The sequence below is a fragment of the Aythya fuligula genome, chromosome 25, assembly GCF_009819795.1.
Source record: "Aythya fuligula isolate bAytFul2 chromosome 25, bAytFul2.pri, whole genome shotgun sequence".
In the NCBI taxonomy this organism is placed as follows: domain Eukaryota; kingdom Metazoa; phylum Chordata; class Aves; order Anseriformes; family Anatidae; genus Aythya; species Aythya fuligula.
Genome location: NC_045583.1, coordinates 5,996,100 through 6,011,170, shown reverse-complemented (window position 1 = coordinate 6,011,170; position 15,071 = coordinate 5,996,100). Strand labels below are relative to the sequence as shown.

At 70.8% G+C, this 15,071-nt stretch overlaps 3 protein-coding genes across 4 annotated transcripts; 1 reads left to right on the top strand and 2 right to left on the bottom strand.

Annotated features, from left to right (window-relative positions):
- Nucleotides 1-109: 109 nt before the first annotated feature.
- CPNE5 (copine 5) lies at nucleotides 110-8,798 on the bottom strand. The gene is made up of 22 exons (XM_032203035.1): nucleotides 8,716-8,798; nucleotides 7,289-7,329; nucleotides 7,152-7,198; nucleotides 6,461-6,564; nucleotides 6,183-6,222; nucleotides 5,973-6,049; nucleotides 5,630-5,689; nucleotides 5,457-5,520; nucleotides 5,128-5,231; nucleotides 4,793-4,897; nucleotides 4,343-4,384; nucleotides 4,193-4,268; nucleotides 3,935-3,988; nucleotides 3,808-3,869; nucleotides 3,566-3,612; nucleotides 3,290-3,471; nucleotides 3,088-3,215; nucleotides 2,894-2,996; nucleotides 1,401-1,458; nucleotides 969-1,042; nucleotides 365-512; nucleotides 110-117 (listed from the first exon to the last, which is right to left on the bottom strand). The coding sequence occupies exons 1-22, from the start codon at nucleotides 8,796-8,798 to the stop codon at nucleotides 110-112; spliced, it is 1,707 nt and encodes a 568-aa protein (XP_032058926.1).
- Nucleotides 8,799-10,884: 2,086 nt separating this feature from the next.
- On the bottom strand, nucleotides 10,885-12,564 carry PPIL1 (peptidylprolyl isomerase like 1). 2 transcript variants are annotated; one of them, XM_032203234.1, is made up of 4 exons: nucleotides 12,495-12,564; nucleotides 11,909-12,063; nucleotides 11,231-11,299; nucleotides 10,885-11,136 (listed from the first exon to the last, which is right to left on the bottom strand). In XM_032203234.1, the coding sequence occupies exons 1-4, from the start codon at nucleotides 12,548-12,550 to the stop codon at nucleotides 10,916-10,918; spliced, it is 501 nt and encodes a 166-aa protein (XP_032059125.1). In that variant the 5' UTR covers nucleotides 12,551-12,564; the 3' UTR covers nucleotides 10,885-10,915. The 2 variants fall into 2 exon arrangements, with proteins under 2 accessions (XP_032059125.1, XP_032059126.1); XM_032203235.1 differs by lacking the exon at nucleotides 12,495-12,564 and adding an exon at nucleotides 12,399-12,404.
- A 703-nt stretch (nucleotides 12,565-13,267) lies between these two features.
- PSRC1 (proline and serine rich coiled-coil 1) lies at nucleotides 13,268-14,984 on the top strand. Its single transcript, XM_032203034.1, has 5 exons — nucleotides 13,268-13,437; nucleotides 13,750-14,005; nucleotides 14,115-14,271; nucleotides 14,568-14,771; nucleotides 14,878-14,984. Exons 1-5 carry the CDS (start codon nucleotides 13,268-13,270, stop codon nucleotides 14,982-14,984), a joined length of 894 nt encoding a protein of 297 aa, XP_032058925.1.
- Nucleotides 14,985-15,071: the final 87 nt, after the last annotated feature.

Sequence of the window (15,071 nt, the reverse complement as noted above, 5' to 3'; positions counted from 1 at the left end):
ATGACACAGGTGGGCTCTGGGCATGGGGGGGGACACATGGGGTGCCCCAAAGGCTCCCTGTGAGCAGTGGGGGGATCCTCCTTCCTTCCCCCCCCCCAGGTCTCAGGGGTCAGGGTCCTGGTAGGGGAGGAGGGGGTGCAGGATGTGGCCAATCCCCCCCCCAAATCCAGTTTCTGTGGGGCAGGGAGGGGCTGGGGGTGCCTGGCAGTGATTTATCCCTCAGCTGAGGACGGGGGGGGGGCTCTGGCCACATCCCCACGTCCCCACCCGTCACCGGGGCTGGAGCGGGGTCCATGGGGACACAGCGGGGCTGGGAGCCGTCAGGGCTGGGGGGGGGCTGGCGGGGGGCCGGGGGGGTCGGGGCTGGGGGGCGCGGGCTGGGGCTTGATGCCGCGCGCCTTCATGTAGGAGATGAACTGGTCGGGGATCTCGGCCAGCACGTCCTTGGCCAGGCGCGCCATGCTCAGCACCTGGTTCCCCGTGCGGTCGATGTAGTCACGGAAAGGAACAAACTGGGGGGGGGGAGAAGGGGGGGAGGGCATCAGGCACGGCCCCATGGCACCCCCCAGGACCTGGAGCACCCCCATGGCCCAGTGCATCCCTACCTCCCCCAGCACCCCCAGGCCGCCGTGTGTCCCCATTGCCCCTGTGTGCCCCCATGTCCCGGGGCACTGTGGTGTCCCAGAGCGTCCCCCGCACGTCCCCATGTCCCAGCGTCCCCCCCCCCAGCTCCCCATCCTCTGCCTCGCCCTCATGCCCCAGTGCATCCCCAAAGCCCACCCCACATTCTGCTGTGCCCCCCCAAGCCCAAGTGCCACCCCCATGTCCCATGGCACCCCTCCCGTCCCCATGCACCCATCACCCCATAACCCCCCCCCAATACTGGGACCGGCCAGTGGCCCCCAGGAGAGCAGGGGCCGGTGGGGGACGCTGGGGGGGTCGCGCTGTGCCGTGCCGTGCCGGGCTACCTGCACGATGTCGCGCTCGGCCACCTTCCCGCGGGAGGAGATGCGGATGTCGTCCCCGTCCAGCTCCACCATGGCTGCAGGGGACACACGGGGGGGGGGGTGAGCAGCACCGGACCCCCCCCCCCCCCCCCCCCCCCCCCCCCCCCCCCCCCCAGCGGCACCGGGGCAATTGCCTGCTGACACCGCACACAGGCAGGGCCGGTTCGTCAGCATCATCTCCTCGGAGAGCTTTAATTGAGCTTTTTGGCATGCCCCCCCCCCCGAGGGAGGCGAACCCAGCCATAACGAGCGCTGCAGCTCATAATCACCGGCTGTGGGCTGCGGCGCGCCACGCTGAGCCGGAGAAAATTAAACTCGGATTTCCCTGGTGGCCAAAGGCAGCTGCAGCCCCCCCGTTCAGCCCCCCCCGCAGGCCCCGCAGCACAGCCTTACCATCAAACTCAGCCTGTCCGACCCCCACGATGATGATGGACATCGGGAGCTTGGCAGCCTGCCGGGCCCGGAGTGTGGGGGGAAAGGCACAAGATTTATTGCGTGCTGCTGCACCCCCCCCCGTGTCACCAGCAGCACCCCGCGGTCCCCGGGGTGCCGGGTGTTTGCCCGCAGTGACCATGTGGGTGGCAGCAGGCAGTGGCGTGTGACACCTGTGGGGCCCCCACATCGCTCCCCATCATGTGTCCCCCTCCCAGGCACCGAGTGCTGCTGCTGCTCGGCGTAGGAGCACAGAAGCTCGCGGCGCTTTGTCTGTGTGCCCGCTGCTCCCGGCACTGCCAACACCTGCGCTCGGTGCCACCACGGGCATCCCGCACCCGGCACCATGCATCGCGCCCTGGTGCTGCGGTGTGGGTGCCGTGTGGGTGCCATGCTGTGCACCCCGTGTGGGTGCCGTGATGTGCAGCCTGCCCTGGGTCTGCAATGTGCATCCCGCGTGGGTGCCGTTCTGTGCCTCCCGCGTGGTTGCAGTGACGTGCAGCCCGCGTGGGTGCCATTCTGTGCATCCCGCGTGGGTGCTGTTCTGTGCATCCCCTGTGGGTGCTGTGACGCGCATCCCGCGGGGGTGCCGCGCTGTGCATCCCACCTCGGAGGCACAGAGTGCATCCAGTGCTCGCCCCTGCGCCCTGCATCCTGCCTCGGGCCCCGTGCACATCCCTGCCCTGCCCCCCCCCAACCAAAGCACCAGGGACAGGAGCCCCTCATCCTCCCGGGACCCCAGCCTCCAGCCCCAAACTCAGCACAACCACGGCAGCCAGAGCCCTGTGAGCCCCCTGTGCCTGCTGCCAGGCCAGTGCCACATCCCCCAGCCTGGCCGGCACGGTGCTGGCAGCTGGAGGGCAGGGACCAAGGGCCCACAACAAGCCCCTGTGCAGGTGATGGCACTGAGCTGCCCCCAGCCACCCCCGCACTGCGGCTCTGCCACGAAATATTAAAAAGCAGCAAGCAAGAAGCACAAAAGCTTCTCGCCCTCCTGCTCTGGCCAGCAGCCGAATTGCTGGGAAGCGTGGACCCAACCTCCTGCCTGGTGTGTGTGTGTGGGGGGGGGGGGGCAGCAGAGGACAGAAAAAGTTCATTTATTAGGTTATTGCACGTTCCCCCCCCCGCCCCTTCTTGTGCACCAGCATCCTGCCCCCCCAACCCCCAGCATCTGTCTGGTTGGAGCACCCCAGCTCAGAGCACCCCCTGTGCCCGGACGATCACTGCACCCATGGGTGTCCCTTGGGGGGAGTGCACCCTGGTGCCTTGGGACACCCCGTGTCCCCTGTAGGTCATTGCACCTTGCAGCAAGCCCGTGCACCCAGCCTCATGCTGCACCCTAATGCTTTGGGGCACCCCCATGCACCCAGCCACACACTGCTCCCCAGCATTTTGGGGCTCCCCGTGCACCCAGCCGAGCACCGCACCCCCCAGCCCCGCGGCGCAGCACTCACGTTGACGATGGCCTCCTTGGTCTGCGCCATGTCCGAGATGACGCCGTCGGTGATGATGAGGAGCACGAAGTACTGGGAGCCATCGGGCACCGCCGCGGCCGAGCTGCGGGACAGCTGGTGAGCGCAGGGCAGGGGGGCCGGGCACAACCCCCGCCACTGGGGGAGACTCGGGGCAGCAACGTCCCCCTCCTTACCGGGCCACGTGGTTGACCACGGGGGCGAAGTTGGTGGGGCCGTAGAGCTGGACACTGCGCAGGCTCCGGTGATAGGCCTCCAGGATGCCCTCGATGCCGCTGCACGAGGGGTTGGCCGCGTCGCCGTTCTGCGGGCACAGCGCTGGGTGACGGGGCCGCCGCCGCCTCCCCCCCCCTGCGGCGCCCTGGGGCTCAGCCTCACCAGCGGGAACTCGTGGGACACGCGCCCGTCCGGAGGGATCTTGGCGCCGAAGCCGAGCGCCGGGAACATCTTGTCACTGTCGTAGTCCTGGATGATCTCGCCCACGGCCTTGAGCGCCATGGTGTAGGCGTTGAGCTGGTAGGGGCTCAGGTAGTGCAGCGAGGTGGACTGCGAGGGGTTGCCTGCACCGGGGGGGATCAGCCCCTGTCCTGTGCCCCCCGGCCCAAATGTGTCACCGTAACGAGCCCCCGGGCTGTAGCCTGCGGCTCCGCTCACCGTTGGACGCGGTGAAGTCGATGGCCACCGTGAAGTTGATTTGGGTCCTGGGAAGGGGAAAGCAGCTCTGAGGAGCTGGCGGGAGGCCCAAGGACCGGCCGTGCCCCCACCCCGTTCAGAGCACCCTCTCTCAGCACCGAGGTTTCATGAGGGACACAAGGGACCCACTCTGAGCGCCCCACTGGGTTCTGGGGACGCCGCTGCCAGCTGGGCCCATTTCATGGGGGGCTGCTGAGGCTCACCCGCCCCTGATGTAGTCCAGGAAGGTGTGGTCGGACTCCACGGCGAAGGACAGCAGTGTCACCTGCCAGGGACAGCGGGCTGAGCACGACGGCGGCGGCACCCTGCGCCCGCCCGCCCGGCCCTCACCGTCCCCGAGTTGAGGTACTTCTTCTTCTTCATCTTCTTCCGCGGGTTCACCACCTGGGAGAGGGGAGGCTGGGGGGGCACTGCTGGGCTGGGGGGGCCGGCCCCAAATCGACCAGGAGCCGCGGCACCAGGGTGCAGCAGGGGCTCCCCAGGGCTGTGACACCCGGGGGTGCAGCACGGGGACTGCAGCACCCATGGGTGCGGTGGGGGCACCCCGCTGCCACAGCACCCATCCCCACGCCCTGTCCCCCTCCTCACCTCGTAGACGTTGAACTGGCTCTGCCCCCGCGCCAGCTCCCGGTAGCTGGTGGTGAACTCGCCGATGAAGTCGTGGCTGCAGGGTGGGGGGGCACCGTCACCCGGGGTGCGGGGACGTGGCGGGTGGCCCCGGGGCCCCCCCCGGCTCACCTGCCGTCACGGTCCCAGTCGTACACCTCCACCTTGATGGCCCTGCAAGGAGCGGGGGGGTCGCGGGTGGCACCTGCAGACTCGCCCCGCGCTCACCCTGCCCCGTGCCGGGGGTGTCAGCGGGCACAGCAGGGGCAGCCCCAGCGCCCGCTCCCGGAGAGTTTGTTTTGACGCCTCCGTGGGCCTTTTCTCCTTCCTCCTCCTCCTCCTCCTCCTCGGCCGTTTTCGGTGGGATATTTTTATCCGCCGTTGCCACAGCAACGTCCGACACGGGGCCAAGCCGGCGGCGGCAGCGCGACGCCGAGCCACCGCTCACCGGGAGCCGGCACCGGGGCTGAGGCGGGGGGGCCGTGCCGGGGCGCAGACCCATTGCTCAGACGGGGAGCCCGAGGCGGGAGGGGGGGGGGCAGGCGCAGGGCGGCCCCGTGGTGCCGAGGCCCCGGCGCTCACCGGTCGTAGTCGCCGTTGCAGAGGGCGCGCACGGGGATGGCGAAGGCCGGCCAGACCGGGTTCAGCGTGTTCCTCACCACCTCTGTCTTGTGGCAGATGGTGAAGCTGCGGGGACGGGGGGTGGGGACAGGGTGGTCACCCCCCAGTGGCTGACCCCCCACCCATCACCCAGGGGTGGCTCTTGGAGACCCCCTCCCAGCACCACCCCCACCCCACTGGGACACACGGGGGGTCCTGTGCCAGCCTCAGGGCTGTGACCCCCCCCCGAGTGGCAGCAGGGCCACGTCCTGTTGTGTTTCCCCCCCCCCCAATGGCCGTGTTTTGGGGCTGCTCACGTCCCGTCCTCATTGCTCCGGTAGAAGACCATGAAGGGGTCGGACTTGCCGAAGAAATCCTTCTTGTCCAGCTTGTTGGCGCAGAACTGCAGCGTGGCCACGTCCTGGGGCGAGGGGGTGTCACCGCCACGGAACCCCCCCACGGACCTCAGGGTCCCGACGGGAGCAGATGGGGGGGGGGGGGGGCTCCGGCCCCCATCTTCACCCCACAGCAGAGTGGAGGAAGGCCCCAGGCATGGACGTGGGGCTCTTCCCCGCCCCCCCACTCACCCAAGTGGCAAAAAAGGGGGGTCCCCAAACTGCCCACCCCCACCCCCAGGGCTGCTCACCCTGCAGTTGCCCAGCTCCTCGGCGAGGAGGATGATGGTGCCGCACTTCTTCCCGGGGATGCCCCTGTGGGACCGGTGGTGAGGGGGGCACACGGTGACACGGGTGTCCCTGATGAGGGGGGGGCGCAGTGACCCGTGTGTCTGGGGAACTGGGGGGGCACCCCAATGCTCACCCGTTGGAGAGGGCTGGAGCCGGCTTCTTGCCGCGGGATTGTGCTGTGACCGTCCCCATCCTGCGGGGACACGCAGCGGGGTGACGGGGGGGGGGGGGACAGCCCCCAGCCAGACCCCACGGGGAAACTGAGGCAGGGCTGGGAGCAGGGGGGGGACACTCATCCTGGGGGGGAGCAGCCCGGAGCCGTGCTATCTGCGCTGGGCTCTGCTCTCCATCCCAGACACCGCCGGGGCGCAAGATAAGGACCCGGGCGCCACCACCGTCACTGTCACCCGCGGGACGCCGGGCACCGAGCCCGCTCCAACCCCCACACCCCCCCCGCACCCCCCAGCCCTGCTCACGTCAGCGGCTTCTCCAGGCGGCTGCCGGCCGAGCCCACGATTTCACCAAGGGTGCAGAAGGCCTGGCCCAGGAAGTCCTGAGGGAGTGTGGGGTCAGCGCGGCGTCCCCAGCCCTGTCCCCGTCCCCATCCCATCTCCATCCCATCCCATCCCATCCCATCGTCCCTGTCCCCGTACCCTGCAGCCCCACGGGGCTGGTACCATACTCACATGCTTGGACAGGTCGGGGCTTTTGGAGTCCACATCGTACCTGTGGGATGGACGGAGAGTGGCAGTGGGATGGGGATGGGATGGGGACGGGGACGGGGACAGGGATGGGACGGGATGCAAATAGGGATTGAGATGGGAGAGGGATGGGAGTGGGAGTGGGACAGGAGGTGTGGGGATGGGGAACGGGGATGGGGATGGGACTGGATGGGAGCAGCCCCCAGCACCCGCCGGGCTCAGCCATGGCAGCACGGCACAGTGCCCGGGGCCGTGGCACTCACAGGTCGAAGCGCAGGTTCTGCTTCTCCTCGAAGAAGTAGTCGAGCACGAACTTGCGCACGAAGTCGGGGTTCAGCGAGTTGTCGATGACCTCGGTGCGGCCGAACTGGGGGCAGTGCCGGGGGCGTGGGGCCAGGTGGGCCGGGGGGGCCGGGGGGGGCCAGGTGCCCCTTTGTGCGGCAGCGCGGGGCTGCGCCGCCCGGCCCGCCCGCTCATTACGGCCCGGAGCCCCTCAATTAACCAGACGCTAATTACAGGGCACGCGGCGGCGGGGCGGGAGCAGGGGCTGTGGAGCACCCCCTCCCCGGGGCTGGCAGCGCTGGTTGGCCGCCTGCCCAGCACCCCAGCATGCTGATTGACCAGTGAGCTGACACCCCGACATGCGGATTGGTTGGTTGGGCAGCACCCCAGCATGCTGATTGGCTGGCACCCTGACATGCTAATTGGTTGGTTCAGCAGCACCCCAACATGCTGATTGGCTGGCACCCCAACATGCTGATTGGCCAGCTGGGCAGCACCCCGACATGCCGAGTGGTTGGTTCAGCAACACCTCAACATGCCAATTGGTTGATTTGGCAGCCCCCCGACGTGCTGATTAGTTGGTTCAGTAGCACCCCAGCATGCTGATTGGCCATCTGGGCAGCACCCCGACATGCCGATTGGCCGCGCAGCGGGGCAGGGCCAGGGTCTCACCTCCCGCCACTGCTTGGTGTCCAGGCCCTGGGTGTAGAGGACGCAGACTGGGGGCAGAGGCGGCAGCGCTCAGCAAGGCCCCGGCCCCCCGGGACCCCCCGGGATCCCCCGGGACCCCCGGCCCCAGCCCCACTCACGCGGGTCGGACTTGGAGAAGGTGTCCTTGTCCAGGAGCTGCCTGCGGGGAGAGGCCGGGCCGGTGGGGAACTGCGGCACGGGGGGGCTGGGGGTGTCCGCGCGTCGGTGCGCACGGCCGTGTGCCGGGGTGTGCACAGCCGTGTGTTGGTGCACACACACACACACACACACACACACGTTGGGGAGCACCTGGCCGTGTGTCGGGGTGCACAGCCTCGTGCCAGGGTGCGCACACCCACCCGTCAGGGCGCACACAGCCACGTGGCAGGGCGCACACCCGTGTGTCAGGGCGTACCCCCGCGTGTCGGTGCACACCCACGTGCCGGGGTGCGCACGCCCGAGCTGCGGCACGGAGCAGCGGCTCGGGGAGTTTCTCCAGTCCCCGATGGAGTGGGAGGAAAATAGGTCGGAGCGGCCGCGGGCAGCACGGCCGGGGGGGGGCACCCAGCACCGCACCGGGGACCCCCCCGGGAACCCCGACCCCGCGCCCCCAGCCCTCGTGAAGGGGTGCGGGGGTCCCCAGGGGTCCCAAAGCGCAGCGGGGCTCAGCCCTCGCTCAGGGCTGCGGTCTGGGGGGGACCTGAGGCAGGGAGGGGGGTGGTGAGGCCCCCCCGGGCAGCGAGCACAGTGCCAGCACGGGGGGGCCCGGGCGTCCCAGGGCGCGAGGCGATGGGTGACAGGTGGCAGCGAGCCCCAGCAGGCACCGGGCACGGGGGGGACACGGGGGGGGGCTGTGCGGGGAGCCCCCCCCAGAGGGGGGCAGGATGGAGAGGAGGAGGCTCAGGGGGACGGGGTAGAACGGCCCCCCCCCCTCCTGCACACCCCCAGAGCCCCCACTCCCTGCCCCTCCAGTTCTCCCAATGCCCTGCACCCCTTTGCCTCCCAGTGCCCCCAGTGCCTCCCAGTGCCCCCCCCCGTCTCCCAATAACCCCTGTGCCTCCCAGTGCCTCCTGCCGTGCCCTGTGCTTCCCAGCACCATCTGCTCTCCCAGTGCCCCCCAGTGCTTCCCAGTGCTCCCCAGTGCCCCGTGCTTCCCAGCCATCTCTGCTCTCCCAGTGCCCCCCAGTACCCCCCAATAACTCCCCTGTGCCTCCCACTGTGCCCTGCGCTTCCCAGCGCCATCTGCTCTCCCAGTGCCCCCCAGTGCCTCCCAGTACCCCACAACCACTGGGTTCCCCCAGCACTGTACACCCGCTGTGCTCCCCCCGGCTCCCCAGTGCCTCCCAGTACTACCAGTGTCCCCCTCCCGCATCCTCCCCGACTCTCCCATTCCCCCCCCTCGCCCCCAGGTCCCCCCGGTACCGTTCACCCCCTGACCCCCCCGCTCCCCAGTGCCTCCCAGTGCCTCCCAGCGCATCCCAGCGCCGCACAGCACCAGCCGCCTCCCGCTCCCCCCGGTGCCCCGCGCCCGGTGCCGCTCCCCCACCTGCAGGACACGGTGAGCTCCACCTTGGTGGCCGGGACGGTGCCGGTGCCGGTGCCCGGTTCCAGCGCTCCCAGGCCCGCCATGCCCCGGCTCCGCCCCGCCCGGGGCCGCCGCCGCCGCCGCGCTGCTCCCGGGGCTGCCCCGGTGCGGCTCGGGGCTCCCGGTACCGCGCGCTGCCGCAGCGCCGCCGCCCCCGGGGCTGCCCCCGGAGCCTCCTGCGAGACCGCCCCGGTACGGCCCCGGTACGGCCCCCGGTACGGCCCCCGCGCCGCCCCCGGCATCGCGCGGGGCTCCCGGTGCCCCCCCCGCTGTGCTCCCAGTATGGCCCAGTGCTCCCAGTGCCGCTCTGCTGCGCCCCCGGTACCCCCCAGTGCCACCCCACTATGCCCCCAGTGTCTCTCAGTGGTGCCCCACTGTGCTTCCAGTGTCTCCCAGTGCTTCCAGTGCCGCTCTGCTGCGTCCCCAGTACCTCCCAGTGCCACCCCACTGTGTCCCCAGTGCATTCCATTGCTCGCAGTGGTACTCTGCTGTGCCCCCAGTATCTCTCAGTGCTGCCAGTCCCACAATCCTGCATCCCCAGTATGGCCCAGAGCTCCCAGTGCTGCTCTGCTGCACCCCCAGTATCTCAGTGCAACCCCACTGTGCGCCCAGTATGGCCCAGTGCTCCATGTGGTACCCTGCTGTGCCCCCAGTATCTCCCAGTGCTCCCAGGGATCGGTCCTGCTGTGTCCCCAGTACAGCCCAGTGCTCCCAGTGCCAAAGTGCCATGCACACAGAACCTCCCAGTGCTGCCTCATTGTGTCCCCACTATCTCCCAGTGCCACTCTACTGCATCCCCAGTATGGCCCAGTGCTGCTCCCAGTGCCCCCCAGTCCCACCACCTGCATGCATGTCCAATGTCCCCCAGTGTCCCTATGTCCCCAGCGTCCCCCCATGCCCTGCTGCCTCCCAGTGCCTCCCAGTGTGCCCAGTTCCCCTGTGCTCCAGTGCCCTGCGGTGCTCAGAGTATCCCCCCAGTCCCCATGGTGGGGGTGTACTGGGCGCACTGGTCAGCTGTACTGGACCCATGGGTGACATCCCCTTGTCCTTATGGGTGACATCTCTGTGTATCCACGTGTGGCATCTCTGTGCCCGTGGGTGACACCTCCATGCCCCATGGGTGACACCGGTGTGTCCCTGTGGGTGACACCTCCACGCACATGGGTGGCACCAGTGTGTGTGGGTGACAGCTCCATGTCCACAGAGGTGACAACTCCACAGCCCATGGGTGACACCTCTGTGCCCTCAGGTGGCACCTCCACGTCCCCATGCGTGATATCTGTGTCCCCTTACGGGTGACATCTCTGCACCCACAGGTGGCACCTCCATACCCTGTGGGTGACTCCCCCATCATCAGTGTCCCCCCATGCGTGACACCTCCATGACCTGCAGGTGACACCCCCCAGATGACATCAGTGTCCCCCCACATGTGACTCCCCCCCCCATGACTCCTCCCCCCATATCAGTGTGCCCCCGTGTGCCAGCTCCATATCCTGTAGGTGACACCCCCCGGATGACATCAGAGTCCCCCAAGGGTGACACCTTTGTGTCCTGTGGGTGACACCCCCCCCAGATGACAACAGTGTCCCCCCCATGGGTGCCAGCTCCATGTCCTGTAGGTGACACCCTCCCAGATGACATCAGTGTCCCCCAAGGGTGACACCTCCACACCCCATGGGTGACCCCCTCCAATTGGTGTCCCCCATGGGTGTCCTGTAGGTGACCCCCCCATTAGTGTCCCCCACGATGCCAGCTCCCTGTCCTGTAGGCGACACCCCCCTGATGACATCAGAGTCCCCCATGGGTGACAACTCCCCCCGGATGACATCAGCATTCCCCAAGGGTGGCTCACACCCCATGGGTGCCCCCCGCAGTCAGTGTCCCCCATGGGTGTCCTGCAGGTCACCCCCCCATCAGTGTCCCCCTGGGTGCCAGCTCCGTGTCCTGTGGGTGACACCCTCCCAGATGACGGCAACGTTCCCCATGGGTGACACCTCCACACCCCACGGGCGTCCCGCAGGTGACCTCCCCCATCAGCATCCCCCCGGGTGCCAGCTCCACGTCCTGCAGGCGACCCCCCCGGCCCCATAGCGCCGTCCCCCGCTGCCAGCCCCGTGTCAGTGCCGCACGCCGGGGCCGTTCCACGCCTTTATTGCCCGCGTCAGCCCGCGGGCACGGCGCGCAGCACCTTGACGTCGTCCAGGGGCCGGTCCTGCGCGCTCGTCTCCACCATGCCCACGCGGTTGAGGACGCCGATGCCCTGGCAGACGCGGCCGAAGATGGTGTGCTTGCCGTCCAGCCACTGCGCGGGCGCCAGCGTCAGGAAGAACTGGCTGCCGTTGGTGTCCGGCCCCGCGTTGGCCATGGCCAGGATGCCGGCGCCTGCGGGACGCACCCCGAAAAGCCCCGTTATTAGTATTTTTTTCCTATATTTTTTTGGGGCGGGTTTGGTGAAAGGGGGTGGGGGAGCACTCACCGGTGAATTTCAGCTCGGGGTGCAGCTCGTCCTCAAACTGCTTGCCGTAGATGGAGGCCCCGCCACGGCCTGCGGGCACGGTGGTCAGAGCCCCCCCCAAGGACACAGGGGTCTCAGTGTCCCCATCATGGGGCTGGGGGGGGGCAGTGTCCCCTGATGTGGATGGGGGGCTCCCAATGTCCCCACCATGGGGCTGGGGGGGGTGTCAGTGTCCCAGTCATAGGTTTGGGGGGGGGGTCTTGGTGTCCTCATCATGGGGCTGGGGGTGTCCCGGTGTCCCTGTCATAGGACTGGAGGGGTCCTGGTGTCCCAACCATGGGCTTGGGGGGGGTCCCAGTATTCCCACCATGAGGTTGGGGGGTAGCTCTGGTGTCCCACTGGGGAGCTGGAGGGGTCCCAGTGTCCCTATCATGGGGCTGGGGGGCATCAGTGTCCCCTCATGTCACAGGGCTGCGGGATCCCTCATGTCCCCATCATGGGGCTGGGGGGGTCCCAGTATTCCCACCATGAGGCTGGGGGGGGTCTCTGGTGTCCCACTGGGCTTGGGGAGGGTCCCAGTGTCCCCATCCCACAGCCAGGGGCTCCCGGTGTCCCTGTAACAGGACCAGGGGCCCAGCACGGCCCCGGGGGGGTCCCCGTGTCCCCGTCCCGCAGCCGGGGGGTCCCGGCCGCACTCACCGGTGCCGGTGGGGTCCCCGCCCTGCACCATGAAGTCCCTGATGACGCGGTGGAAGCGGGTGCCGTTGTAGTACCCGCGGCGGCACAGCTCGGCGAAGTTCTTGCAGGTGCGCGGCGCGTGGCGCCAGTACAGCTCCAGCACCAGGGTCCCCATCCTGCGCCGGGACGGGACCGTCACCGCCACCGGCACCGCCACCGGCACCGGGACCGGGACCAGCACCGGGACCGGCACCGGGGGCTGAGCGGCCCCGGGGGACAACGCGGGGAGCACCGGGGGGCACCGAGGGGGGCCCGGGACCGGGGGAGGTGGAGGGATGGCGGGACCGAGGGGGCACCGGGGACGATCCGGTACCGGGGGGGGGCGGGGAGAGCACGCAAAGGGACCGAGGGGCCGCGGGGAGGGACGGGGGAGGTCCCGGTACCGGGGGGGGGGGGGAAGCAGGGGGAGGCTCCGGAACCGGGGGGGGCGGGGAGCGGGGGGTGCCGGTACCGGGAGGGGGACGCGGGGGGGTCCCGGTGCCGGGGGGTTCCCGGGGGAGGGGTCCCGGTGCCGGCGGTGCCCGCGCCCGGCGGCCTCGCCCCTTACGTGGTCTCCATGGTGACGGTGGGCGGCTGCCAGGAGTCGGGCGGCACTGCCGCCATGCTGCCGCTGCCGGAAGCGGCCACCGGGCGCCGCCGCGCGCGCTTCCGGAGACCCGCCCCCTCCCGTACGGCGGCGGCCAATGGGCAGCGAGCGCGGCGCGGAGGCGGGGCCGAGGCGCGCGGTGGGCGGGGCCAAGCCTCGCGGCGCGGAGGCGGGGCCAATCGGCGCGGCGCGGGCGGGCCGCCGCTATTGTGACGTCACGGGAGGGAGAATTCGAAGGCGCGGGCCCCGCCCCTCGCCCCGCCCCCTTGCTCAGGCCCCGCCCCTCGCCGGCGCCGAGCGGGACCCGGGGGCGGCGGTGAGCGGGGGGGGGGGGGGCGGGGGGGGACCGGGACCCCCGGGACGGGGGCGGTGGGAGGGGGGCGGGACCCCGGGGTGGGGGGGCGGGGCCGGGAGCCCCCGGGCCTTGGGGCCTCGGGGCTGGGACCCCCGGTACCGGGACCCCCAGGGCTCGGGGGGGGGCTGCGGGGCCGGGAACCCCCCCGGGGCTCGGCTCCCGGCCCCCCCCGGCCCCGTCCCCGCGCCGCCCGGTGCCGTCCCCGCGGCACAAAGCGCGATTGTGCCCGCTGCCGGCACAGCACGGCCCGGGAGCCGTGCCCGGCCCGGGGGGGACACGGGGGGGGGTCCGGGGGGACCGGGGGGGGGCTCGGGGTCACCGCCGCTCCCCCCAGGTCGCCCATGGGCCGGGGCCCGGTGCCGCCCGCCGAGCGGAGGCGATGACGGAGGAGCGAGGTAGGGCAGCTGCCGCGGAGGGGGCCCGGCCCCACGGGGCTCCCCCCGACGGCTCCCCCCGCTGCCTCCCCCCGTGTCCCCCCCGCGCCCCCCCAGACGTGCGCTTCATCACCGAGGAGAGGTTCGACTTCAGCGTCCTGTCCCCTGCCGACAGGTGAGGGGGGGACGCGGGGACACAGGGACATGGGGGAGACACGGGGGGCACCTGGGGGGACACGGGGGGACACAGGGACACGGCCACCCCATGGCCTTGGCCCCGGGGTTTTGGGGTACACAGGGGGACATGGGGACACGGGGGGACACGGGGACCTGCCACAGCGCCTGGGGGATGCCGTGTCCTCCGGCCGAGGTGCTGGGGGGCACCAGGGACGTGGCACCCCATGGCCAGGGTCACCCGGTGGGGTGCCACCCCCCTGGGCCACCACGGGGCTCCCAGGCAGAGCTGAGGCCGGGCTTCACCCCGCAGCCGGGAGGAGGACGAGGAGGATGAGGAGTCCCCGGGGGGCGCGGGCGTGCGCTGGAGCCCCCTGAGCGGGGCGCAGCTGGAGGAGATGGTGCGCGAGGCCACGCGGCTGGCGGCCCAGCTGCAGCACAGCCACCTGCCCCCCCTGGGCCCCGGCCCGGCGGGGGGGGGCAGCCCCCGAAACCCCCGCCGCGAGACCTTCGTGGTGAAGGACAGCCCCGTGCGGGAGCTGCTGCCCACCGTGCCCCCCGCCCACGAGGTAGGTGACGGCGCTGCGGGGGGGGGACACCACGTGCGGGGTCATGAGGGGGCACGGGGTGTGAGCTGCACCCCCCCCGTCCCGCTCCCTGCCATCTCTTTGCTTCCAGGACACCCCCGGCTGTCACCCCCCGCCAGCACCCAAGGGACCCCCCGCTAGGGGCAGGGGAACCCTTGCCCGGGGCGGCCCTTCCCGGTTGTGCCCCCCGCGTGGGGCAGGGGCTGCAGCACGGGGCAGGTCCGAACCCCTCCGGAAAGGGCCAGCAGGTAACGGGGTCACAGGCCTGGGGGGGACAGGGACAAGTTGGGCATGGGCAGCTCCTTGGCACAGGGACACGGCCATGGGGCATTGTCCACTGGGGACAGCCGCACCGTGGGGACCCCCGTGCCGTGGGGTATCATCTCATGGGGACACCCCCGCCATGGGGATGCCCCTCCCTTAGGGTCACCCATCCTATGGGGACAGCATGGGGACAGGGAGCAGAGACCCCCTGGACACCAGCGCACCCCACGGGGCTGGGGGCTCAGTGGGGTCCCCCCCCCAACCCCACCATCTCTCCCAGGCCAGCCAAAGGCGAGGGGTGGCGCTGCTGCCGCCCCCCCAACCCGTGCACCCCGCGCCAGGGCCACCACCGCTGCCGTCCCCGTCCCCAGCAGCCGCCCCCCCCCACCCAGTGCCATCCCCAAGCCCCCCGGCCGGGCTGGGACGTTGGGGACGGCACCAGGCGGGAGGGGCCCCCCGCGGGCCAGCGTGGTGGCACCGAGAGGTAAGGCTGGGTGCTGCCCCCGGGGACACGGGGACGGCCCCTCTGTGCCCCCGATGATGCGGGGCCGCCCCGAGCCTCAGTTTCCCCATGCCTGCTCTCCCCCCAGGTGCAGGGGCGGCCCCTGGGGGGGCTGGTTCAGGGTGCAGAGCAGCCCCCCCCAGCAGCCGCCTGCGTCCCCCCCGGAAGACGATGGCCAGCAGCACCCTGCGGTGACGGAGATGGGGCGCCCGGGGAAACTGAGGCACGGGGCAGGGGGCAGCGGTGCCCCCCCCGCTCCCCCAAAAGGAGGAGGCAGAGGCT

Excerpts from the sequence above, each read along its gene's own strand:
- PSRC1 (XM_032203034.1), top strand. The coding sequence starts at position 13,268 with ATGACGGAGGAGCGAGGTAGGGCAGCTGCCGCGGAGGGGGCCCGGCCC. Across the intron at positions 13,438-13,749 it reads GTCCTGTCCCCTGCCGACAG|CCGGGAGGAGGACGAGGAGG; the intron begins GTGAGGGGGGGA and ends TTCACCCCGCAG. Across the intron at positions 14,772-14,877 it reads CAGCGTGGTGGCACCGAGAG|GTGCAGGGGCGGCCCCTGGG; the intron begins GTAAGGCTGGGT and ends CTCTCCCCCCAG.
- CPNE5 (XM_032203035.1), bottom strand. The coding sequence starts at position 8,798 with ATGGCGGGCCTGGGAGCGCTGGAACCGGGCACCGGCACCGGCACCGTC. Across the intron at positions 3,989-4,192 it reads GCCAGTTCAACGTCTACGAG|GTGGTGAACCCGCGGAAGAA; the intron begins GTGAGGAGGGGG and ends CCCCTCTCCCAG. Across the intron at positions 513-968 it reads CCGAGCGCGACATCGTGCAG|TTTGTTCCTTTCCGTGACTA; the intron begins GTAGCCCGGCAC and ends CCCCCCCCCCAG.
- PPIL1 (XM_032203234.1), bottom strand. The coding sequence starts at position 12,550 with ATGGCGGCAGTGCCGCCCGACTCCTGGCAGCCGCCCACCGTCACCATG. Across the intron at positions 12,064-12,494 it reads ACCGTCACCATGGAGACCAC|GATGGGGACCCTGGTGCTGG; the intron begins GTAAGGGGCGAG and ends GTCCCGGCGCAG. Across the intron at positions 11,137-11,230 it reads CCCCGAGCTGAAATTCACCG|GCGCCGGCATCCTGGCCATG; the intron begins GTGAGTGCTCCC and ends TGCGTCCCGCAG.